This window comes from Eumetopias jubatus, unplaced genomic scaffold (genome assembly GCF_037043125.1).
Source record: "Eumetopias jubatus isolate StellerSeaLion01/CBP00866 unplaced genomic scaffold, mEumJub1_p1.0 scaffold_8, whole genome shotgun sequence".
Taxonomy (NCBI): domain Eukaryota; kingdom Metazoa; phylum Chordata; class Mammalia; order Carnivora; family Otariidae; genus Eumetopias; species Eumetopias jubatus.
Window position 1 is genome coordinate 117,418,055 of NW_028274814.1, and position 27,065 is coordinate 117,445,119.

The window sequence follows — 27,065 nt, forward strand, 5'->3', positions numbered from 1 at the left end:
TATTAGGAAACCGTTTTGCTCTCATAAATCTTCTACATCCTAGTAGGAAAGGACACAATTATTGTTGTATTTACTATGTGGTCAGCACCAGGCAAGTCACTTAGAGTTTAAAGATGAATAAGATGTCTTGCCTGCCCTTAAGTAACTTACAGTGTAAAAACTAGCTATCTAATAGTTCAAATTTATTTGTAGAAAGTCTCTTTGAAAGTTGTTTATGTACTTAACGAGGTAATTAAAGCATTTCTATTTGTGTCTAGTAAAAGATTCAAAGTAGGTAATCCAAAATATTCGTTGACTCCAAGTGGACTGCAAATCTCTTCTTTCAAATTTGCTGAGCCTTCTCCCAGTTTTTTTTCATTTTTTATTAAAAAAAATTTTTTAAAGATTTTTTCTTTTAGCAATCTCTAGACCCAACCTGGGGCTCAGACTTAACAACCCTGAGATCAAGAGTTGCATGCTCTACAAACTGACCCAGACAGTTTTTTAAAAAATAGTTTTCCTTTGGGGCACCTGGCTGGCTCAGTTAGAGCATGTGATTCTTGATCTTGGGGTTTCAAGTTCGAGCCCCACACTGGGCATAAACATTACTTTAAAAAATAGTTTCCTTCAATAAAAATAAAAATATTCCTTAAAAAATAGTTTTCTTTTAAAATTTTTATTATAGTGGGACACCTGGGTGGCTCAGTCAAGTGTCTGCCTTCAGCTCAGGTCATGATCCCAGGGTCCTGGGATTGAGCCCCACATTGGGCTCCCTGCTCCGCGGGGATCCTGCTTCTCCCTCTGCCTGCTGCTCCCCTTGTTTGTGCATGCTCTCTCCCTCTGACAAATAAATAGATAAAATCTTTTTTAAAAATCTTATTATAGAATCAAAGGAAATTTAAAAATATCAAAAATATATCATCAACCTTCCAATTACACTTTCAAATATTTCACTCATTGCCATATATATTATCTTCACATATTAACTAAGTTGTTCTTGATCACTATAGTGATTACCTTTATCATCAACTATAATGCTGAGTTGCCAAAAAATTCAGTTTAAGACATAAACTGAATTAGGCCCCAAAGACAAAATCTTAGTGATCTTTTAACCAATTCTAACAATTGTCACCTTTATGTAAGAGGAAAACAAGAGAGGAAGTGAGATGGTTTAGTGGCTTAGTTTCTTTATATCAGATGAGAACTAGAGAAAACATGGTGTTTTCGTGGCTCTTACCTCACAGCAAAAAGTGGCTGGGCCAGTACAGGTTTCCTGGTTCCAATCTATGTAATGTTCCTGGCCTCAGTTTTCTTATTTGGAAACAAAGGAACTGAAAGAGATTTTTTTCTTTAAGTATTTTTTTGTGACTATGTAATTAATATATGCACTGATTTCTGAACACTTGGGGAAAAAACAGAAAAATATAAAAATAACCCATAATCTTATCACACAGAGAGAGCCACTATTAACATTTTGACGTATTTCTTTCTAGAAAGAGTATTAGAGAAAGACAGGAGAGCACATATACATACAAGTTAGGAACGGGACATAACCGGATGTATAGACAAAATCAACCAATAGGAGAATACTTACACGTACTTTGTGAAAATAAAACAAGATATCAGGCACCTGGGTGGCTCGGTCGGTTAAGCATCTGCCCTCAGCTCAGGTCATGATCCCAGGGTCCTGGGATCAAGTCCCACATCGGGCTCCCTGCTCAGCGGGGAGCCTGCTTCTCCCTCTGCCCTTCCCCCTACTTGTGTTTTCTTTCTCTCTCTCTCTCAAATAGACAAATAAAATCTTAAAAAAAAAATAAAACAAGATATGAATTGTTCTTAAGAAAATATAAATTACGTTAATTGACTCAAGAATAAATAGCAGAAAACCTGAATAGATCTATAACTATGAAAAAAACTGGAAACATTTGCAGAAACTTACTTCCATGAGATAAGTATCATTACAATCCCCATTTTACAAAATGGGGAAACTTGAGAGACTACACGTCAAGAAATTAGCAGAGCTGGGACTTGTCAATAGTTTCCATTATCACAACCACTGTACTCTGAGAAGGTCTGGACCCCAACAAGGAAAAATTCACACTATGGTAGTGAAGTCATTTAATAATCAGGCACCCAGACCCTGTTCTGTGCTACGCATTGTTCTGGGTGCAGGGGATGCAAAGAGGAATAAGTATGCAATGGTCCCTGTGTTCAAGAAGTTTCTAGTTGAGTCCAGACAGACAAATAATTATACAGACTACACTGCAACATGCTAGTTGTTATAATAGAGGTAGAAAAAAGATGTTGTCAGAGCTCAGAAGAAGGAGTGAGGCCGTGGGCGACAAGGAAAAGCTCATATGAAAAGTTCCACTTTGGCTGGCTCTGGAAAGGTAGGCAGAGGAAGGAGAGAAAGAAGGCATTCCACACAGAGGGAACAGCATGTGCAGAGGTAAAATGCTATTGATAGTCTATACATTGACGTCTTCATAAAATATTTTTTTAAAAAAGAATGCAAAGAGACATTATGTGTTATTGACAGAAGGCAATATTGCTCAGCAGCATCTTTTCCTTATTCCATCTTGACAAAAACTGCTGTTAGTTCATGTTAAAATGGTCGTGATATTTGGCAAAAATCTACTGTATTCTTCCTTAATGAGTTATCAGAGATTCTGCCATGCCATTTGTCTTCTAAGCAAGTTATTATGAAGGCTGTCAGTAAAGAGTAAAGATGAGGATAAACAATATATTCAGCAGTCAGCAGGGGGCTGAGAATCTGTTCATTCAGAATCAGCAGGGGGCCGTGGGAAAATGTCTATTCTTTAAGCAAGCCTAGGAAGGACTACCATGCAAAAGAGAGGGTACGTTTGTAAGAAGTTAAGGAAGTCTTCTTCTAATTTAAACTTCTAGGAGCTTTCTGTGGGCCTTCTGCTTACAGACAGAGAATGAATAAAGCACAGCAGACACTGTGATATAAGGGTGATGTTAATTTTGACCACTCACCAAAACCTAATTCAGAGACTGACTGATGAATCTGATACTATACAGAAGGTCACGTGTATGGGTAATTAAGTTGACAGTCACAAATGTCAAAATAATTCACACTCAGTCTGCAGTACAGGGATTTCACTGTCTTAGTGAGGCGATTATTAACTGTGTGGGTAATTAAGAATTAAAGTTGCTTGTTTGTCTTCCCCAAAGTTCTTAAAGTTTGGGTTAGAAGAGCAAAGGAACAAAGTTTAGAGAAAGACAGATCTGAGCTCTGAGGCTTATTCCTTGCGGGGCTTTGAACAGGTTACTTAGCAACTCTAGCTAATAACGTCTACTTCACAGACTTGCCATACGGATTAAATGATATAATATATGTAAAGTGTTAGCACACAAGTGTTCCATAAATGGCAGTCATAACAATGCTGCTGCCAGCTTAAATATTATTATTATTATATAGATTCAAGGACAGTCTAGACTTTTCTCTGAACATTATATGTTCTGATAGGAAAAAGAAAACGTTTATTAAACCTAAACATCTATGGATAAATTAATTATATTATGAATAAAAATATATTCTGCTAATAAATTCTATCTCTTGTACTGTCACTAATGCAATCTAACTTGTTGTCTATGATCAGGCAGAAACAGAACCACTTTTAGTTCTCCTTTTTATTTTATCACATTTCTAATTGTGATCTACTCCACTTTGAGAATCTGAGTTTAAGTATAAACAGCATCATTGAAAGAGCTCATTTTCCAGCTCATGGTTTTAAAATAATTATATTTTACTGCCGAATGTCCTCAACATGCACGGTAAACTGAAAGGTTTAACCTAGAAAATTATTGTTACTTAAACTGGAAAACGATTCTGTCCTTTGAGAGGATAAAGGGTTAATCTCCTATAACTGAAACCCATAGTTAGAACTCAAGGGATATTATTTATTTTAATCTTCATTTTTTCCAGTTATTAATTTAAATTATCAGAGAATAACAGCATATTAAAGCTGAAAATGTCCTTAAAATGACCTATTTCAGTTCCTCAATTTGATGCAAAACTAAGGTCTGGGGTGTAGCCAAATACCAAGTGTGGTACTTTAACATTTTTGTTTTAGAATTGCGGCACCTGTAAGTAATATATCCTGATAATTGCTAGAAGTAAATAATAGAACTAATTTGGTGTGGAATAAACCAGACTTTTTCTAACTTGACTGGTTCTCACACCTAAGGATAAATTTCAGCTATTTGGAACATTGTGGATAACATTAAATGCCTCACTTTTAGTACTTTGAATAATAGCCCACATTATTTTGATAACACATGGAAACATTCTCTAATGTCTGAAAAGTTAAAGTGGTACTCAAAATCCCTCATTTTAGGTGTTGGATAGATAGCATTAGATGCAGAATATTTGGCTTTTGGAAATTTTACACATTTTCTGGCATACAATTAATATCTCTCTCAAATATTTGTCTGTATTGTCTTGTTCACTGTGACTGCATTATATATTGGCCAACAAGATCAAATAAAACATTTTTTTGACAGATACACTCTTTTGGTCTAAAAATAACACAGAATGGGTTTTTCCTGCAGGCCAGTTGATGTCACTGTATAAAATTTGCACTAATTATGATAAAAAAACTAAAATAGACTTTTTAACCCTATACTTCAATAATTTTTCACCCATACACATCCAGTCATGCATGTAAAGCTGTCATTTCCAATCTAGACCTTTTCTGATTAGTCTTAGCTATTCTGAAGCAATGCCAATCAGAGTGATTATGTTATCACCGTTGTGGCAATTAAATGCTCTATTTGTTTACTATTGAAAGCACAACTGATCTGACACACAATCAAGTTACAAATAGTTCTGTGTCTGATATTAATGAATGCCCATAATGCATTTTTCCAAAGTTATTTCTTCACAGTTAAAATGCCACAGTGATTCTCAGCTAGGGGCAAGTTTGCCTCCCAGGGGACATTTGGAAATGTCGAAAGACATTTTTGATCGTCACAACTGGGAGAAGAGGAATCTAATGGGTGGAGGCCAGGCATGCTGCTAAACATCCTACAATGTACAGGTCAGGACACCCCCCCAACCCCCAAAACCACCCCAATGAAGAATTATCTGATCCAAAATATAAATACTTTGAAAGTTCTGGGGGTGGATGATAGTGATGTACAACAATGTGAGTGTACTTAATGCCGATGAACTGTACACTTCAAAATTGTTAACGTGGTAAATTCTCTGTTATGTATATTTTACCACAGGGGGGAAAAATCAGTCATGCTGAGACTGAGAGCAAACAGGAGAAGGGATTTCTAGATGGAGAGACTATCTTGTATAGTAAAGAAGCCTGGCCCGTGATTCAAAGGCAGGCATTGTGATTTGTGGGACAGAATGGAGAGAGATGAAGTTGGAGAGAAACTTCGGCAAGGAGCTTGTTTCAGGCTGCTAGTAACTGGGAACCATCCAAGGTTGGCAAGCAACAGAATAGGATGTCCAGATTTTCATTTGGTTTTGGAGGAGGGGAGTGTAGAGACAGCTCTGGTGAAAGGAGGGTAACAGGTGAAGAGGTAGGGTACCAAGGTTTATTTTTAAAACTTTGATTCAGTGTAAACATTTGACAGATGACGAAAGTGGGGGGAGATTGTATGGAACAGGCAACTGTGGGAGAAATTCCATGAGCTTTGTTTTGTTTCATCTGTGTTGTGCAAACAGTGAAGTCCCCATTTGTACAGATTAACTTGCAAATGCCTGTGTGTCAATTAGAAATTTTACTCGAAACTCACCAATGCCACCCCATGGAAGTAGGGCAAAGAACTGCAGTATGTTTAAAGTCAATATTTAATGTTGGGGCAACATTATTTGAGGGATCCCCAGCTTTTTTAGCCCCACAGGCTTCTTTTATTATCTACCCTCCACCCCAAGTTGAATCGAAGATTTATGAAACTAAAAATATCATTTATTGACAATTTGCTTTCCTATTTTTATAAATCAGATACATATATAAATGCCAATCAGAGCTCCTGATCCATGATAATCAACCAGTATTTATATTTTGAGTTGATTTCATTCTAATAAAAGCAAAGAAGCATGAGATTTCAGTTTTATACAGTCTACATTAAGTAAATGTACAATTGTTCAACTATACTTTGATTTGTTAGTTGTTTTGCTTTTTAATAATAAAAATAGTTTGCAAAGCCCCAGTGCTACCTACAAAGTGATCCAAGTCTTTAAAAAAAGAGCAAAAACAAAAACAAAGTGATCCAAGTCTGGGGGTGTGTGTGTGTGTGTTTATAAACCATTGATCTAATCTACTGATTTTCAACAGGGGGCAATTATGCCCCCCGGAGGACATTGGGCAATGTCTGGAGACATTTTTGGTTGTTACAGCTTGGGTTGGGGGGCAGGGTTGCAACTGGCATCTAGCTGGTAGAGGCCAGGGATGCTGCTACAATACATACATCCTACAATACAGGGGCAGGCCTCACGACAAGAATAGTCTGGCCCAAAAAGTCAATAGTACCAAAGGTTGAAAACCCTGGTGTAGTCTAATCCCTTCATTGTACAAATGAAGACAATGAGACCCAGAATTGTTAAATGACTCTTCCTTTTATTTCTAAAAATTTAGTTTAATTTTTAATTAGGCAAGACATTCAAGGAGTCCAAAAATAGAACATACATAAAGGTATCGAGGACTCAAAGAGACATTTCTCCAAAGATCTACAAGTGGCCAGTGATGACATGAAAAGATGCTCAACATCATTAGTCATTAGGGAAATGCAAATCCAAACTACAATGAGAAGGATTTTAAAAATTATTATTAGGTTTACTAGAATGGCTATAGTAATAATTTTTTAAATGGAAAATAACAAATATCTGTGAGAATGTGGAGAAATTTGGACTCTTGTACATTGCTAGTGGGAATGTAAAATGGTGCAGGCATTGGAAAACAGTTGAGTAGTTCTTCAAAAAGTTAAGCATAGAATTACCATATGACCCAAAAATTCTACTTGTATGCATATATCCAAAAGAACTTGAAAACAGGTACTCATATAAATACTTGTAAATGGATGTTCATAGCAGCATTATCCACAATAGCCAAAAAGTGGAAATAACTCAAACGTCCGTCAGCAGATGCATGGATAAATAAAATGAGATATATATATATGTATATATATATATACATATATATATATACACACACACACAATATTACTCAGCTATTAAAAGGAATCAACTGCTACACGCTACAATGTGCATGAACCTTGAAAATATTATATGAAGTGAAAGAAGCCAGAGACAAAAGGTCACATGCTGTCTTATTCCATCTATCTGAAACATCCAAACTAGGTAGGGGCATAGAGACAGAAAGCAGAGGTGGTTGCCAGCGGCTGGGGGGAGGGGAAAATAAGAGGTGACTGCTTCAAAGGTACAGGATTTTCTTTTGAGATAATAAAAATGTTTTGGAACTAAATAGAGATGTGGTTGCAACAACATTATGAATATATCAAATTCCATTGAACTATATGCTTTAATAATTTCATACTACATGAATGTCATGAATTTCATAATAATTTCATATTACATGAATTTCAAAATGTGTATGGTGAAAAGCTTATCTTTGGTCTACTTTCAACTCAGTTCCTACCACACCCACCCATAGGTAACCAGTGTTCTTAGTATCTGAGGAATCCTGCAATATATTGATGCATAAAGAAACAAATGGGTAGATTGTTATCTCCCTCTCTTTTTTCACGCAGAGGTAGCATGTGATATAAGTTATTCTGTGCCAGGCTTTTCTCAGTAATTTACCTCAGAGATCTTCTGTGACATGGACACTTGTGACATCACAGGCCAGTTAATTAGTAAAATGTTCCTCAATCTGGTTCGTTTGATATTTGCTGATTATTAGATTCTGATTATGTGTCTTTGGTAAGAATACCACAGCAGTGCGTCTTCTCAATTGCATCTTGGCAAGTGACACGCTATTTTGATTTGTCCCATTGCTAACAATGGTCATTTAATCATTGGATTAAGGTGGTACCTGCCAGGCTTTTTCACTATAAAGCTATTTTTCCCACTGTGCAATTAGTTAGCAATCAATCACATAACATGTGCTATTAAATCTACTATAACAATATTTTCAGTGACATCTTCTGCTATCTTATATACTGCTCTTTTTAACATAACCTCATGTATATGAATAAATGTCATGTGTCAACTCAGATTTTCTCAGTCTCATCTGTCTCAGGGGTCCTGCCTCTGCAATGTCTACTTCATGAGGTCCTAGGTTCCTCCACCTGAGGCTGACACCCAAGGCTCCTCCCACCACACTAAGCTGTAAAGCCTGGGCTATGCTCAGCTAGAAGATAGGACAGAACCAGTAGGTAAATTCCCTCTCAGTGCCTACGCACCCTTTGTTGGATTGTTCCAATGCAAGACATTTCAGTAAGCCTGTCCAGAGACATCCTGCATGACTGACCAACTGACTTTCTGTGAAGGATCTGTGACCAGCTCAATAACGTAAAACCTAGTATTTGCTTCTCATTCTTCCCTGTCTTAACTTTTTGCTTCACACTTACTGCCCTGGGATTGTGCCTGCCAATAAAACATTCACACTTAAATTTTGCCTCGGGGTCCATTTACAGAGATCATGGGCTTGACACTATGGGAGAAATTTCTCTTCTATCAGAGTAATAGAAACAATTGTGTTTTTCCTGAGTGATTTTTTAAAAAAATATTATGGAAATTGGATTGTGTAACCAATCATATTTCTCTTTGCTAGGACTCCAAAAGTTTAGGGACAAATGCACAGCCCATCTCTAACCAGTGCATAAGGCAATATGGTGTAGATGTCTGTATTCTGATCTTATATCTGGTTGTATTTTTTCTTCATCCTTCATTTCTTCATTATTTCTTTGTGTGTTTTTTTATAAGAAACTTACAATCATTTGTAGAACATCCAGAAGATAAAGAATGTAACTTAGAATAATGACAAAAGCACAAAATGAGAGACAGAGGCTATTCCGGGGCTCTCTCTAAATCATGGCGTAACCATGTTTTCATCACCTACAAAATTATAGGTTAAGACTAGGTATCTCTAGGGTTCTGTCCTAAGTTCAAAATTCAATGATTTGGCACACCTGGGTGGCTCAGTCAGTTAAGTATATGCCTCTGGCTCAGGTCATGATCCCAGAGTCCTGGGATCGAGGCCCACGTCGGGCTCCCTGCTTAACGGGGAGCCTGCTTCTGCCTCTGCCTCTGCTTCTGCTCTTTCCCCCGCTTGTGCTCTCTCTCTTTCTCTCTCAAATAAATAAAATCTTTAAGAAAAAATAAATTTAAAATTCAATGATTCATTAATACCAACTTAAGAATTGGAGCACCCTTGACTCCTAACCACAATACCAGGCTTCCCTTGAAGTATGATTCTCTCTCTCTGATGGTAGAAAGAATATGGGCTTTGCACCACCAAAAAGGCTTGGATTCTAATCTAAGTTTAGTAGTTATATGACCAAGGAAGTGAATATATTTTGAATTTTAATTTCTTCTCTAGGCAAAACACATCTTCCAAGTTTGACATAGTATGTGTAAAGCTTCTGAGGCACTCAGATCTTGCCTCCCTCCCTTCCCTCCCACTCTTTTCCCCTCACCCCTTTAAATCTACTTTGGCCATAACTGATTCTGACCATAATCATGGGAAAATAAAATGCTGAGATTATGGGAATAAAGAAAACAAAAGGAAGAGCTCATCGATTTCAAAACTAACTTTCTAAACCATCCCACTTCAGCTTGCATTTATGTTTATATTTCTATGTTTTCTATATATTTGATATATATATTTCTATGTATTTGATATAAATTGTACATATCTATAGTATTTGTACTCTACTCAAACACATTTTAGGGACAGGCAGCATTGTGTAAAGGAAAAATCTTAGGCTTTGTAGACATTTCACCTTCTATACAGCCTTTAGCAAAATACATAACCTTCCTGAATCCGTCTCCTCATCTCTAAAATGGGGCTAATACTACCTACCTGGAAGTGTTGTATTAAATAAATTATATGAAATATCCTAGCATAACATAGCAGGCACTAAATATGTATTGGTTCCCTTCTTCTCAAAGAGGTTTTCAAGTTCCGTGAGGGCAGAGATCACATGTTGATTTTATTCACCTCAATAAATATTTCCTGGTCATTTAACAAATTACTTTTTAGATGTTTGTTTACCACTGGAATTTCTGGGTTATATGCTGAGCAGTAAAACCCAGGCCTTACCAAACTGTTCACCCTAATTAATAATTAGGGACCGTTTGCTCAGGATGTGCTCAAAATGTATTCTAGCTCATCTCAAAAAATATAAACCTCGTGTTTCCATCATATTAGAGCCAATTATTCTGATGGGTATTCTGTTGAGCCATATGCTAACCTGGCAAATACATACTTTTAAAATAATTATGCCTTTTAGCCCAGAAAATTTACTTCTAAGGATTTACTGTAAAGAATTAGAGATATACTCAAAGACTCATGTTCAAAAGTATGTCCAAAACACATTGTTTATAATGGGGGAAATGGGAACAATAAAATGATTAATAAACTAGCACATATATATAATTCCAATTATGCAAAATAGACATTACACTACATTTTAGAAGAATATTTATATGAGAATTTGCTCAATATAAAGTGAAGAAAACAAGTTAAGAACTATATGTAGATATCTTTTTTTTTTTTTAAGTGCGTATGTTACAATAAATAGTACACCAAAAAAGTAAAGTCATTTTCTTTGGTGATACTAGTAATTTTTGTTTTAGAATTTCCTATATTTCCAAATTCTCACAAAATGTACATATGGTTTTTAAAATTTGAAAAACACCAATGACCTTATGCCCACTTTATTTTAAAAAAAGGTAAGATTAATATTTAACGCGAGGATAAAAACCAACTTTAGGGACGCCTGGGTGGCTCAGGCAGCTAAGTAAGCATCTGACTCTTGATCTTGGCTCAGGTCATGATCTCAGGGTTGTGAGTTCAAGTCCTGTATTGGGCGTGGAGCCTACTTAAAAAAAAAACTTTAAACACAGCTATGTTTACAAAGATTATGGTAATACTTTTTTTCACCTCATTGAGAAAACAATTTTTTTAAAAATCAGACTTTTAAAGCATATATTGAGCTTTTGAAAGGTAACTTTATGAAGTACAAAAAGCAAAGAGTTTTCAGAGTGAAAGCCAGCTGGGTAGCCCTGGTCAAGTTACCTGCTGAGCCATTTTCCTCATCTCTAAAACGGGAGCATAACACCCAAATCACGGGCTGTATAGTAAGATTTCCATTATAGCAATTGTGAAGGAGCCTGGCACATAGTAGGAACTCAGAGTCTATACAAAGTCTCAATGTTCATTAAATGATGGTCAGACTATAGGAAAACCCATTGAACTTCGGGGTAAATAATTCCAACTGTTCGGCATAAACTACACCAAAAATTACTGTATTTTGTCAGTATTCTCCACCATTTTCACGGACATTAAAATAACAGTAAACATTCACTGAACCCTTAAATCCCAACCTCTTTCACATTATTTAATTCTCGCAAACCCTAAGGATAGTACTGTTTTTTTTTTTATTTTTATCCTTTCTTTTTTTAAATTTTATTATGTTAGGCCATTTATAGCTGAGTAAACAAAGGTCTTTAGGAGGAGACAAAGGCCTTACGGGGTTAAGGAACTACCCACACCATCCCTAAGTGATGGACAAGAGGTTCTGAACTCAAGCTGCCTCCAAAGTCTTAGCCACTACCCACTAACCTACTACTCCATATGCAACATTCAAACTTCAATTCCAAATCCATTTTCTTAGGGCCGCAAAAACGAAACGGAAACAAAACCAAAATCCAGCACTTCCCAAAGTGCTTATTCTCCAAGAACTGCATTTAGCATTTCAGATCCAAGAGAGCTGAAAGTCTGCCCCCCCGGGGGGGGGGGGACGCGGAAATCAGTGAGATTCTGATCAATACCGTTACATCAGAAAGATTAAAGACTGCGCCGGGTCTCTGGTGGCAAAGCAAAAGCAACAGAGAAACAGGGAGACCACCACACCATATTCTAGAATCCATCTGACCTCATCTAACCATATTCTGTACTTGACTTTCTTTGGTAAGTTTCACCTCTTTTGTCTAGTCCTGCTTCTCCCACTTCCTTTAAAGTGGGCTGAAATAAGCGTTACAGAATAGAGAAGGGGACTGTGGTATAAAAGCCCCCAAATCACAGAATCTGTGGGAAAGTGAGTAAGAAACTCAAGAGCCAGTAATCCGTCCTCACAGGTGTAAAATGGCAAGAAACCTCCATTAGCCATGCTGGCGAGAAATCGTGTCCGATCTATAGGGTACACAGCCGAACCCTCGAGGCAGGTGAGCAAACGAGAAACCCGGACCCGCCTCCCTGCCTTTGCAGCCTCTCCCGGACCCTCTCGGGCCAGCGGCCCTAGTGAAGTTTCCCACAGGGCTGTGCGCCGCGCGGAAGTCTAGATCGCTCGCGGCACCGCTGGTTGCCAGGAGACACTGCCCAGCCACCTTCTCCAATCAGGACGCGTCTCTCTGTGCCCAATCACAGAAGCTGAGAGAGCTGCAGTCGGAGGTGAAAGGTCACGCTGCTGTTTGGCGGCCATTTCTCTGGAAGCTCCGCGATTCGCGCCCGCGGGAGTTACGCCAGTCACGAGGGACGGACTACACCTGGGTCGGCGGCGAGTTTCCTGCATCATTTGCTTGTAGTCGCGATGGTAAGGAGGAGGAAGGGAGAGCAAGGGAGAGCGGTCACCAGCCTCGCCGGGCTTGGTGGTTGATTCGCGCGTTTCCCATTCATCCGCGTGAGGAGCCGCGCACCGGGTCGCCAGCCCCTTTCTCCCTGCTTTGGGGATCTGAGGCGCGTGCTGTCCTTCCGATGCCTTTCCCTCCCCAGCAGTGCCCGGACCCCTTCCCCTCTTCGTGTGATTGTGAGCCTGAGTCATCCTTGCTGGCTGGGACCACAGGGTCGGGGTAAAGATGAAGCGGTTTTTATGTCTCACTTATCACGCCCAGAATCGGTTTTCTTTCATCATGTTGCGATTCTTAGCCCCGTGGCCCTCTAGAATACAGAGCCTAGGCATTGGAGCATTGATTTGTTCGTTGACCAAATATTTTTTGAGCTCATGCTACCTACCAGATGCTGTTCTAGGCGCCAGAATATAAGGTGAAAAGTACTAACGCGGACCCTGCTCGAGATTTACTCAGTCGGGTATGAGAGGCAGATTATATTAAATAACATCAACATGTAATTGCAAATAATGTGCAGTGCTAAAAAGAGAACAAACAAGATGCTATGAGGATGCGCGGTGGTACATTAGAAGAGTGGTCAGGGATGGCATCCCTGGTGGGAGGATTTAACCAGAAATCTAAATGATATGAAATAGGAAAGCCAGCCCCTTAAAGAGCAAGGGGAAGGGTGTACAAAGCACAGGGAACATGAGCATAGGCCGCAAGGCCGGAAAGAAAGCTTGACCAGTTGGAGGAATTTACAGAAAGCCACACAGCTTGCAAGAACAGTGGTTATGATACAAGGTCGGGAAGATCTCTTAGGTCATGTTAGGAGGTCTGGATTTTACTTAAAAGTGCAGTTGCAAGCCATCGAGGCATTTTAAGCAGAGATATCCCATGATAAATATACTTGCCCTGTGGTGAGTTGGAGAAAAGAGTAAAAACTGGAGACCCATTAGGAGGTTATTGCAGTAGCCCCTCTGTTCTTTGACATCACTCTGAATATGCTAATTATCTTAGAGAGCTTTAGTAGTCAAGTTTCTTGGTTATTTTCTTTGGACTGATGGGTGAGCAGATGAGGGAAGGAAAAGTGTGAATTCACTGGGGGTTACTACTACTGGCTTACTGAATAAACAAACATTAAGTGATTGCCCATTATGTATAGGCAGCTTTGCTAAATCAAGTAAGACCCACAAGACCTAGCTCCTGGAATTCAAGTGAAAGACTGTCAAATGCCATCTCTCCCTTCCTTCCTTCTGTATCTTGGTATTGGACTCTGACATCTCTGAATTGTGTGTCCTGAGATCGCCTTGTTGCTTTACTCTTCCCTCCTTTCCTCTACCTAGAACAGCCCCTTTTCCTTCTGGAAATACCTTTCGTCCTTTAAAATGGAGGCATTTCTTATTTTGGGCCACCTTTCCTTTTGACTCTGGATTGATTTGGTACCCTTATACAAAGCATATCTCCTCTTACAGTATAATGTCTATTTGTATGTGTTTTGCCTCTCTTCCTCCTACTTTGAGCTTGAGGACAAGGAGTGTAATCTGCTTTTTTTTTTTTCCCCACTGCTTTTACCTTGTTTCTTTGTAGCCTGGTACAATGGTAATGTACAGTAGGTGTTCATTGTGTAAGTGAATACTGAATGAAATTGCCTAACTGGGTATTTAAATTTCTCTTATGCTTTTCAACAAATAGAAGTGAAAATTATGTAGTAAAGTGAGAGTGAGTCAAGAACTTGCTTTATTTGGATACGATAAAATATTGGTGATTTGGTAGAGGGGAGTAGTAGGTAATGGAAACTGAGCTAAGGAAAAATAATTGAGTCCTGTTTTTGTTCTTTGTGCAGAGTTTGCCTCTCAATCCCAAACCTTTCCTGAATGGATTAACAGGAAAGCCAGTAATGGTGAAACTTAAGTGGGGAATGGAGTACAAAGGGTACCTGGTATCTGTAGATGGTTATATGAACATGCAGGTAAGCTAAAGAGATAAGAATCATTAAATTCTATTTATTTTGCTCTACCTTAACTCCTCAAAGGTTTAACTGTGATTTATAAGAATGAAATCAACCAAATTGACAAACATAAAACAAAATTCACAAATAAAGTCAAGTCAGGAAGGATATTGTAACTGTGATAAACTGTTATAAACCTGTAAAACCAAAATTCAGCCACAGAATGGACTTCTAGTGGTTAAAGTAAAAAGAACTCCGATATTTGAGTCATAGTGGCATAAGGAAAACACAAATGAGGTTTTTGTTTTTTTTTTTGTAGAAAAGGCAAAACTCTGCCAACATTTAGCTCTGAAAGAAATTTTTCTTTTTTTTTTTCCTGAAAGAAATTGTCAAGTGAATTTCTTAAGTCTTTTAATGAATGCTAAAGGCATAAAATCAAAGTAATTCAATAAAAGCATTTCTTGAGGGAGAAGACAGGCCAAACCAAAGGAACTGATGAACTGTGACTGAATGTTATGCTAGCTTCTGTAAATGTTTAGGACCAGGTGTTTTTAAAGATTTATTTATTTTAGAGAGAGAGTACCGGTGAGGGGGGGGAGGGATGGGAGAGAGAATCTTAAGCAGACTCCCCACTGAGCTTGGAGCCCAACACGCAGCTCCATCTCATGACCCTAAGATCATGACCTGAGCTGAAATCAAGAGTCAGATGCTTAACTGACTGAGCCACCCAGGCACCCCTTGTTTTGTTTTTGTAATTGTGGTAAAATGTATCTAACATAAAATTTACCACTTTGACCATTTTCCAGTGTAGAACTCAGTGGCATTAAGTGCATTCATGTTATTGTGCATCTATCACCATTACCCATTTCTGAAACTCTTATATCGTCCCCAACTGAAACTATACCCATTAAAAAATAACTCCCCTTTCCCTTGTCCCTTGGTAAATGTAATTCTTTCTGTCTCTGTTCTAGCTCATGTAAGTGGAATCCTATAGTATTTGTCCTTGTGTGTCTGGCTCATTTCATTTAGCATAATGTTTTTAAAATTCATCCATGTTGTGGCATGTATCAGAATTTCATTCCTTTTAATGACTGAAATAATATTCCATTGTATGTATATACCACATTTTAATCCATTTTTCTGTTGGTGTACATTTCAATTGTTTTCCACCTTCCAGCTGTTGTGAATAACACAATGACCATGGGTGTACAAATATCTGTTAGAGGTTCTCCTTTCACTTCTTTTGGATATATATCCGGAAGTGGAATTGCTGGAATTTTTTGAGGAACTGCCATACTGTTTTCTATAGCAGCCGTATCATTTTACTTTCCACCAGCAAAGCCTAAAGGTTCCAGTTTCCTCACATCCTCACCAATACTTGTTATTTTCAGTTTCTTTGATAATAGCCATCCTCATGAGTGTAAAATACCTCATGGTTTTGATTCGCATTTCCCCAGTGTTGAGTGATACTGCAATCTTTATGTGCTTATTGGCCATTTATGTATCTTTTTTGGAGAAATGCCTGTTCACGTCCTTTGCTCCTTTAAAAACTGGGGTGTTTTATTTCTTTGTTGCTTAATTGTAGTAGTTTCCAGCCAGGTTTTTGACGAAAGAGTTTGAAGTTATATTTTCCTGAAGTATAGGTATTTATGTGACTGATGAATGGCAGATGGATTTTAAAGGTTACTTAGATGGGTGGTCAGTCCAAGTATGAATCCCAAGTATTCCATACTGCTAGTACTTGTAGGAAGAGTACTAACAGGGGCACTTGTAGGCAAAAAGCTGAGATTTTCCTTAATTTAAGAGGTTACCACTTAAACAGATGATGCTTAGGTCCCCAAAGTTCTTATAGAGCATGGTTTTGGCCTGGAAAATTGCTCAAGCAGGAATCATTTACCAAGGCCATAGAAAAATCTGAAGAGTATACCATTCTGCTGAAAATGTTCTAGACTTTGATAGTGGTGGTGATTATACAATTTTATGAATATATTAAAAACCGCTGACTTGTACACTGTAAAAGTGAATTTTATGCTTTGGGAATTATATTGCAATAAACGAAAGAAATAAAGAATACCCACGGAATATTTGGTTTTAGAAATAATGTAGTTCCTGGTGAGCCTGCCAGAGTTGTGAAATGTATCTGAGTAGCCACATTAATGATGTTTTTTAATTTATTTATTCAGCAAATGTTTGTTAAGAGCCCATTATGTGCCTGGCTCTGTGTATACACCAATGAATAAAACTAAGTCACTACTTTCAAGGAGTTTGTGTTGTAGTGGGAGATGGTAATATAATGTGATATCAGGTAATGATAGATACTATGGAGAAAAAGAAAGCAGAAACGGGGTAGTGACAGCAGTTTGCAGTGTTAGATAGGATAGCCAGCGAAAGGTTCTCTGAGGAAGTAAATTGAAGCAGAGAAAAGATTGAGTGAGCAACTGAAGAGTGTATCAAAGAAGGAAGAGCATCTCAGTTTGAGGGAACAGAAGTACGTAGGCCTTGTGGCAGAAACTTGCTTGGTGTGTTGAAGGCACGGCAAGAAGGCCAAAGCAGAGGCACCTGGGTGGCTCAGTTGGTTAAGTGTCTGCTTTCAGATGAGGTTCAGATCATAATCCCAGGGATCTGGGATTGAGCCCTGTGCCCCGGGCTCCCTGCTCAGCGGGGAGCCGGCTTCTCCCTCTCCTCCCAGCTTTGTGCTCTGTTGCTATCTCTGTCTTTCTTAAATAAATAAAAATTTTTTAAAAAGGCCCAAAGCAGAATGATGTAGGGGAAGAATGATAAAAAGGTTGGAGTGGTAGTCATAGAGAGCCTTTTAAGTGATTGTGGTTTCTAAAAAGTAATAAAGTTTATTACCGTATGTGGAAGGAAACCTAAACATTTTCATGTAAAATTAGAGTTTCCTGAAATAACTATAAAGGTCACTCTGAATTGTTTAACTTTCTCTTAGGAACTTATTTTGCTCTCTTTGTTAGCACATAATTAAAAAAATTACTATTCAGTTCTTTGGTTTGGGTGTTCTAATATAAAAGTATTTGATAATTTAGCCATAGATTTTGTACTCTGAATTTTGTAACTTTTTTATAACTGAATTTTTGGAAAACTTTAAAATCACAACTTATTCACAAGTTAGAGACTGTTTTCCTCAACATATTGTTTTAATGTCTAATAGAAATGTTACATGACTAAGAGATTTAAAAAATTATGTTGAAACAAGCTTTATTACATACTCTACATCCATCAATGTTAACTTTACAGAATGTTTATATGAAACCCAAAAGTACTACAGTAGTAAAAGAAAGCTAATCTATTAATTATAGGTAATTGTTGGTATAGAAAGGTCTCAGTTAATAAGTTCTCTGACCAATATTACCTAATATTTTAGGTAGTGTTACACTATTTTCCTCCTGTGTTACTATACTAATATATTTTCTTTTGATTTAAAGCTTGCAAACACAGAAGAATACATAGATGGAGCATTGTCTGGACATTTGGGTGAAGTTTTAATAAGGTAACAAAACAGCAGTAGTATATATAAGGAGTGACTGGAGAGCATTAGAAATACCTGTTTAAACAGACTAGTGCCTCAATTTCAGAATCACTTTAAATCACAATTAGTTTAACATATTCTACAGTTAAAGAATTTTGAAATCCTTAAACTTGTCCAAGAAGATGGAAATTTTTTGGTTATTCATCCTTAAGATTTTTCTAGTGATGATAGTAAACTTTCTAGCTCGTAGCTGTAACCTTTTTCAGAGGTTTTAGTTGCAAGAGCTTGGTTTTGAATTTCAGTTGGATCTGGCTGCTGTTATGGATTTTTGTTCTATTCATTTTCTTGAACTAGAGTCACACTCAAATTTGAGTCATTCCTTTTGGAAGATCATAAAGATACTATTTTATAACATCCACTGGGTGGATAAGTGCCGTGTGCTTTTTAACAAACCAATGGTGAAAACATTTTTTAAAAAAGAAAGAAATGATACATTGTAAATTTAGCATTCAGTATTTTTATAATCAAAAATATCTAGCAATAGTAATTCAGATTTTAATGTGGTTTCCGGTTGGAACAACAAAATGGATTGTTTTTCTATTTACAGGTGTAATAATGTCCTTTATATCAGGGGTGTTGAAGAAGAAGAAGAAGATGGGGAAATGAGAGAATAGCATCTTTTGTGGGGAATCTTTTTTATATATATTTCTAGACAATAAACATTTTTTTTTTCAACTTGACTCATGAACTCTTCCTATTCAGATATTTAAATGTAGAGCTCAAATGTTGAAACAGTTGAAAGATTATTCGGAATTAATACTTTAAGAGCCATTCAGCTTCATTCAAGTTGGTTTTCTTTTGTAAGCTCAGTAATCTTTTTTTCTACGGGGGAAAATTATATGCTTCATAAACATTTATGAAAGTGAATTTCAGCCCTTGTAATTCTCTATTAACTGAGACCTTTTAAAAACAACTGTTTCTTTTAAAGTTATTTTTGAACAACTTTTGACATGTATTAAGTTAAATATTTTCTTAGAATTAACATATACTGTTTTATTTTACTTAGTAGCTAACAAATTACATGTTAATTCTCTGTCAGTGTAAGCTAAGTAATGTACATGTTATAGCTAAAATTGAAACATCACCTGAAAATTAAAATGATTGTGGATATAGAGCACAACAGAAATTATAAACTGATATTTAGGTTAAAAGCATTTGGTTTGTTCACTTAAGAGAATTAAGTGTTCTGAACAGAACTCCTTAATGTGAATTAAAAACCATCTCACAGTTAAATTCTGAGGATAGTACTAGTGGTTTTCATTTATGTTTTAAACTCCTCAAAACCATTTAGAGTTATACATTGTTAAAATGTATACTCCACAGTGATAAAATATATACTATGAACTGTGAACTGGTTGAAAACAAATGAGATCATTTAAAGTCCCATGTTGTCAGAGAATGCCATTATTGCACTTTAATGGTCATTCACCACACAGTTACACCAATAAAGTAGACTTTGGATGTGTATCCCCAACTGGGACAACTCAAAGATAAAAATGTTTAGCTGTATGGAATTTTACTTGGTATATGATAATAAAAGGCTTCAACAAAAGAAAAGAACTCCCATTCCCAATCCTATAACCACTAGAATAAGTGCTGTCTTCCTCAAATTACTCAGACCAGCATACGGGGCAGAATACTGCCGTTAATGGAAACCAGAATCTACAAAATACGCCTAAAAAATTCTGGTAATAAATGTCTTACTGCTTCTATTCAAGTGAAAAAATATTCATCCTCTAGTGATTTTGTTCTTGTATCCTTGACTAAAAGTAGTTCATGTTTGTTACCAGATGGCGGTTTTGAGCGATAGACAAGTCGTCTTCCCAGCTGAAACAAAAGAAGAATACTTAATATTTTTTAGCATAACTATGTTCTGTTGAAACATAAGTAAAATAATAACATTAACTTGATTTTTCCAAGGAATAACATGAGTCAAAATAGTAAATAATAAAGGGATTGATAACCTAATGGGTGTCCAACATGCTAGGCAGAGTTAAGTAACAAAGAGAGCACCATAGAATGCAGGAGACCGAGTGGTTAGGTTTTATGGGAAAGTCGGGAGATTCAGGTAGTCCTCGAAAAGCCTGTGTTTCAGATACAGTCGGCCTAGAAAAGCGCCATGTTTGAGGCCAACATTTCATTTCTCAGGGCCGTAGCAAGGTTCTCTTCCATTGGTTAGAAGAGATGAATTTCCTATGCTGAACACCAATGGACTGGCATTTAAAAATTCTATTAGATAAAAACTTGAGGAAACCACGTACATCATCTTAAACACTAGTAATCCTATTGGCTCTTAGATGTGTTCCCACCAGGAGAGGCTTAGGGAAAGCCCTTGATTTGTACCTATTCATTCTCTGGGGCATATACTCAAGTATATTATACTACTCATTATTTTTCTCTTTTAGTCTTTTTTCTCCTTACTTTATGTATTTATTTGATTTTGCTTCTGTATCTGAATTTGTATAAATGAAATGGATGAGAAAGCTGTTCTGTTGAAAATGAGATTTGATGGAATATCTCCACTGTGTCTCAGAAGAGGCACTATCACTATGTGAGACTGTCCCCTGCATTGCAGAATTTGACATTCCTGGCCCATGGGAATTAACAATGGCAGTCCTTCCCATCATTTTATCAACAAAAATGTCCTTAGGGACTGGAATCCCCAAATTCCTTTCTTAATATCATTTTTTTTTCTCTGTCAATGATCTTTTTCTAACCTTCGTTATCAATACTGTCTGAAAAAGTTGCCAGTGATGAAGTGCCTTGACTAGATAAGAACTTCTGTCAGAGGTCTTTGTACATTGTCAACTGATCAAATGGGCATTATTTTTTTTTTTCATTTTTCTTCCCATTTTAGTTTTCACTCTTAATTTTTAGTCTGCTAATTCAATAAGCATTGAGCATCCACTGTGTGCCAGGCACTGGGGACACAAAGTCATAAAAACTCAACTCATGGTCTAGAAGGAAAGATGGATCTATTAAAAATAATCATTTCGACTTGGTGAGCTTAGTGAATAGTAGTATGTATACGTGGAAGGGTGATGAATGGTTAATTCGCCTTTGGGAGAAAGAGGACAAGTCCAGTCTTCATAGGAAGAGCTGAACTAGACAAGTCAGACCCTTTTTAAGGTGAAATGCTTATTTAAATGAAATTAAGATAATCAACACTTTTTGACATACATATTAACAGTTACTGCATTTCAGAAGCTTTTTCAAGTACTTACCTCAAAAGGCTGGTTGTGAGGCACACAAGAGGCATTCACTGTAGGTTAGCTATTACTGTGGTAAGAATCACTGTCCATAGTAGCTTTGCAGATAACCATGAAATTAGCTTCCCCAAGTATATTTCAGACCTTAACCCAGAGGAAGGAGAGCGGCATATAGAAACACAAGGCCCTCCGTACCCAGTGGGAAGTCATGGACCACGTACTCAGTGACTGCCCAATCCCATACTTATTATTGGATAGGTAATCTTGCAATATAAAGAACCTTGACTTCTGGTCCTGGACCTGCTGCTAAATCTGAAGTGACTCTGGGTAAATCATTTTAACATCAACTATTAATCTCATTATATTTTATAAGGTGAGGATTGGAAGACCCTTCCAATTATATGTAGTTCTTTGGATTTGCTGTGTCCATTGTTGACTGAAAATAGCAAGGCTCATGTCTGTTATTTGTGAGAAGAAGATATACATAAAGACATAGACTATTTCCAGAAGGATGCAGATGAAACTTTAAGAGATTGCATCCAGGGAAGGGAACTAAGGATGACTTAATTTTCACTAAATACTCTTGTATCTTTTGAACTTTGAGCCGTATGCTTGTTATTATGTATTCAAAAAATTAAAGAAAAAATTACCTGGTTTCATGAACCTGGAGCTAAAGAAAAAGAGAGGGGAAAGGTTTCTTTTACTAAAAAGTGCGTCTAATGGAGAACTGTAGACCCAGAAATTTGAATTATCCTCAAAGTTAACAGGGAATGAGAGACCAATCAAAGCTGGATAAATTATATGAATTAGGTATTTTGTTTTTATACCACAGAAGCACTCACATATTGATGTAGCTGGACCTATTGGTAACAAAACACAAACCTTTTTCTTTGGTTGTGCTACTGCTCTTTCCAGAGCAGCTCTTAGCCTTTCCTCCTGGTGTTTTTGTTTTTCTTTCATTTTCTCTTCACGTAACCTGTCAAAAAAGGAAAACATTCTTGTAACTGTAAATCACAGAAAGTAAAAAAAGACCTACATTACTTTTGGGTAATAAACTGCCTAAATATTATAAGATCTCCCTAAGAGTTAAATTAAAATAATAATTCACCTCTCCCCATACTATGGCTTTTGAATATTCAGGTGGAATCTCAACAACAGATCCCTTTTGTGTTAAGATGGGAGAAAACTGCTTGTCACCATTTTGGAAGAATTAAAATCTACCCAGATCTTGGTCTAAAACAAGCACCTCAGCAAAGCCTTCTTGTCACTCTAATTACATTTTAGCACTTCACAGTTAATGTGTACAAGGCCTCTTGAATTAACAGCCAGACCCCCAGTAGCCTTTTTACTACAGTATAATGTGCAGAAAACGCACAAACCACAGTTTTTTATATATATATATATAACAACTATATACATATACATAGTTCATTGAGTTACCACAAAAGCGTACTTTTCCAGTTAACCTTTCTGAATGGTATCCTGAAATTAAGACCAAGAAATGCTATTTGTCTTGTTCTCTTTAGGGTTGTTGTGAGGATAAAATTAAATGAAATGACCTATGTAAACTGTCTAGGCCAATGCCTGGTGCAGAATAGACTCTCAATAAGTGATAGCTATTTTATGGACTTAAACAGTTATAATATTTACTGAACATTTTTTATGCAAAATTAGGTGTTAGGTACCTGGGAAAAAACAAAATTCTCTTTTTGATAAGAAGGATAAGCAATTGGAACTAGGTTCATACATCACTATTGAAAATAAGTTTCAATGAGAATATATTTCCGACTGTAGAAAAGATCCAAGTGCTGTTAATGTAATCAGTCATAGGTCATCGTACAGAAGGAGTGATTTTTTTTTTTTATAATTTAAAAAAAATTTTGCTTTAATGAAATCCCATCAGGATCACCTTAATGTATTCTGGACTTTGTTTTGATATGGAGGAAACTGTATCCCCCATATACCAGTAAGCCATAATAAAATATCTAACATTAACGCCTAATGTTTGAATACTTACTATGTGCCAAGCACAAACCCTATGAGATAAGTATCATCATTACTGCCATTTTACAGATAAACTGAGACTTAGGAGAGGTTATGTGCCCTACCTAAGGTCACAGAGATTGTAAATGGCAGAACCTGCATTGAAGCCAAGCAAATCAGCCATAGTGCTAGTCTCCCTCTTAACTTTTTTTGTTATTGTTATGACATGAACAGCATTCCACCTATGGGCATTCTCTACATGCCACATTATACTAGGGGTCATATATTTATAATCATTGCCTCAAAAGTAGTTATCCTTATTTAACTCGGTATGGAAGTTTGTAAATCAGTGCATTCTCCTGGAAAGGCAGGCAGGCAAGGATGTGGGTATGTCAGGGTGGGGAGGGGGTGCTGTTCCAGGGATGCTAATCCTCATGAAGTTGTCTTGAGGAATCAATGAGTTAATGTGTAGATGCTGTGTGTGTAAGTGTTGCCAGTTATGCACTAAGAAGAACCCTCATTGCATGGCTCTGACTTTCAAACAATTCCTTCATATATAGTCTCCTTGCAGTGAAGGGGTCCTAATTCTATGCCTTGGGCTTTCCACTACAAGTGCAACCTTTTCCACAAGATAGCTCTTAAAAAATAATAAGTAGTGAATATTCATTCTGAAAATCCATTTTTTTAGACTAAAATGACCCTTTACCCATCTCAAACTAGATCAGTTGTTGCCTCAGTGAACTCTTTCCTTCACAGTGCTCATTGCTTGGTAATGACACATTATTTCATAAGAATATTTGATGAATGTGTCTTCACATTAAATAATAGCTCTGAGAAGGGTAGGTCTGGGTTTGGGTCTACTACATCTTTATTGCAATCCTTGCCATGTAATAGGGGCTTGCTCAGGGTTTGTGGAATCCCAGCAAGAACAGTTTATCTCATTAAGTCATTCACTACACTTCTATCATAAGACATTGACTGTACTTTTGTCGCCGTTCTTTCTGTTTTATCCTCTCAATTGCCTCCACATTTTCTTTGGGAATGGATTCAATGAGATCACTCAATTCTACCAGGCGAGACTCTACTTTTACCAGCTTTTGAACTGGGTTGAGGCTGCCAACATCAGCATCTCCAATGCAGACTTTGTATACTTGATTAATTTTTTTACTAAGAGAGTCTATCAGTTTTTCCTGAGATTGAAAAGAAAAGGGGAGCAGAAAACATAACATCACTATTTTCTTGTTCATTCAATAAATCCATTTTACTACATTATAATGAAAAGGCTCTTATATGATACTACATATTTTTAAAAGAAAAACTTTAGGGGCGCCTGGGTGGCTTAGTCGGTTAAGTGCCTGACTTTGGCTCAGGTCATAATCTCAAGAGTCCTGGGATTGAGCCCGCATGCTGCTCAGCAAGGAGTCTATTGTCCCTCTCCTCCCTTTGCCCCTTCCCCCCCCCCCCCCGCTCATGCTTTCTCTCTCTCTAATAAATAATCTTTAAAATAAAAGAAAAACTTTAATATAACATAGAACGGTGAGAAAATGCAACAGTGATATATCATAATTTATAGTTAGATTATTACTCTAGTAACACCTTGGACTATTTCAAAAATAATTGCATTCTTATAAAAAGCAATTTTAATATGACAGTATCTTTTCTTGAGTGTTTTTGTGTACCTGATTCCCTGAGTATTCAAGTAGAGGCAATGTATATATACATTTTAAATCCCTTTTTTTTTTTGCCACCCCAGTGCATTTACTTGCAACACAGCTTGTGAGCTCCGTTTTTTTGTTTTGTTTGCACTTAACTACTTTTCATTGCTGACTACAATCATTCTGTATGAAAGCTATTTGCGTACATGCCTTATTTCCCCTTCTAGACTGTAAGCACCTGGAGGGCAGGAGTTATTTCTTATGTTTACACTTAACTAAAATATAAAATAGCACCTTGCACATAACTATGCACTTAATAAATGTTTGCTGAATAAATGACTGAATGCATTCTCTCAGAGGAAAAAAAAGTTAAAAGCAAACAGATTGCCAGGCTGACCTACAGTCTTTTAAGGAGTTTAATTTTCACTCTTGCAATTGGAAGCCATTGGAGTATTCTGGTCTAAGCAGAGACTTAGGCCAAACCTTGCTGATCCCTGTACCTGGCCACTGCGCCGTCTTAACTGTTGGTAGATATGCTCGAGCTTGTAGGTAACGTATTTCGGGACCAAATAACTCTCAGCCTCTTTCTCCACCGTGAACCTGGCATTCGCAGTTAAGAGGATCTCAATAAACTGCTGGGCAAAGTAAATCGTTCTCCAGGTAGCATCCTGCCCAAATTCCTGCTTCTGCTCAAGAAGATGAGAATCATCATGAAGCCAAGGACAAATAACACTCAAGACCGATGTGGTGCCAGGAACCATGGGAAACCCCTCCTGGAATCACAGACTCCTTACAGAGCCACCAACACTTAATTACAAGTCAAGATCTGTTACCAATAGTTAACTTCCAACAGCCTGTCTCTCCCACCTCCTGGTTTAACCACCTTTCTGATGTCCTGTTTACCACTAAGCACCCCTTTTTTTCTCTCACGCTTACTGTATTTCCTGTTATATTAAAAACATGCTCCTTTTTACACCTGAAACCTGATATAACTTTGTTTACTGGAATTAAAATTCACAACTTTTAAAAAAAATCCTCCTTTTAGAAAACTTGGAAAAGCACACAGAAATTAATATTAAAAAAGTAAAAGAAAAAAGCAAAAGGCCTATTTGCCATAAAGCTCTTTTTTGCTTTCCCTTTCTACATAACATTTATTATATTTCCTATTTATATCAGTGTATTCCTTTTAGAAAACTTTAGAAATACAGAAAGCTATAAAAGGGAAAATAAAAGCAATCCACCCATCAAGAAGTATATATTGGGTATGTAAAAACAATCTTGCTGCAGTGGGAGTCCTATTTTTAAAAAATATTTTGAACTCTGGTTCTGAGAAAAAGCAACTTTAATATGAGAATGGTTAGTAGTTGATGAAAATTTCTGAAGGAGAGCTCTCGAACACTTAAGAGTTTTAGAGGTGATAGGCAGTGGCCTTTCAGGATGTCTTTTCCAGAATGCCTTTTCTTTAAGTTCTCCTTGTCAAACAGGAAAGGTTAAGACAAGGAGAGATGTTTCCTTAAGATAAGATAAGAACAGCCTAAGAAATAGGATTAGGGAATGAGGTTAAGGAATAAATACTCCTGTATGAGAAAAAGATTAAGGGCCCGGCCCAACAGAGCAGAAGGGCGAAGGAAAAAGGGAGATCAAGGTCCAGGCCTACTGATGGTGGAGAAGTGAAGTGTCCAATCTCTGGAGCTGCCACCAGATGGCAGACCCAGCCCAGAGTCCTTCAGAGGAGGGGCTGCCCAGGAGGCTGCAAGGGATGGGAGGAGCTGTTGCTCTGAGAGGTAGAGTCGGCCAGAATTGTGGAAGACCAAAACTGTGATAAGTAAGGACTGGATGCCTTTCAACAGTGAATGAGAAGTGATCTGACCAGAGTAATGTTGAGGAGTAATTATATCAACATTGGATAGGGGAGCAGGAGATGTCTCGATGTCATTTAAAGGATTCTGTAATTCTAATCCATGTC

The 27,065-nt window shown here is 37.2% G+C and overlaps 2 protein-coding genes across 2 annotated transcripts in view; one reads left to right on the forward strand and one right to left on the reverse strand.

Moving 5' to 3' along the window:
• The first annotated feature begins 12,609 nt into the window (after positions 1–12,609).
• On the forward strand, positions 12,610–18,927 carry SNRPF (small nuclear ribonucleoprotein polypeptide F). Its single transcript, XM_028105528.2, has 4 exons — positions 12,610–12,741; positions 14,601–14,726; positions 18,149–18,213; positions 18,800–18,927. The coding sequence occupies exons 1-4, from the start codon at positions 12,739–12,741 to the stop codon at positions 18,864–18,866; spliced, it is 261 nt and encodes an 86-aa protein (XP_027961329.1). The 5' UTR covers positions 12,610–12,738; the 3' UTR covers positions 18,867–18,927.
• Positions 18,928–19,573: 646 nt separating this feature from the next.
• CCDC38 (coiled-coil domain containing 38) overlaps positions 19,574–27,065 on the reverse strand; it is a 34,593-nt gene continuing 27,101 nt past the window's right edge. Inside the window, exons 13-16 of the mRNA XM_088025287.1 lie at positions 25,600–25,785; positions 24,429–24,634; positions 22,344–22,437; positions 19,574–20,079 (exon numbers count right to left, since the gene is read on the reverse strand). Coding sequence (XP_087881413.1) covers positions 19,966–20,079; positions 22,344–22,437; positions 24,429–24,634; positions 25,600–25,785 — 600 coding nt within the window. The 3' untranslated portion in view covers positions 19,574–19,965. The remainder of the gene's footprint in view (positions 20,080–22,343; positions 22,438–24,428; positions 24,635–25,599; positions 25,786–27,065) is intronic.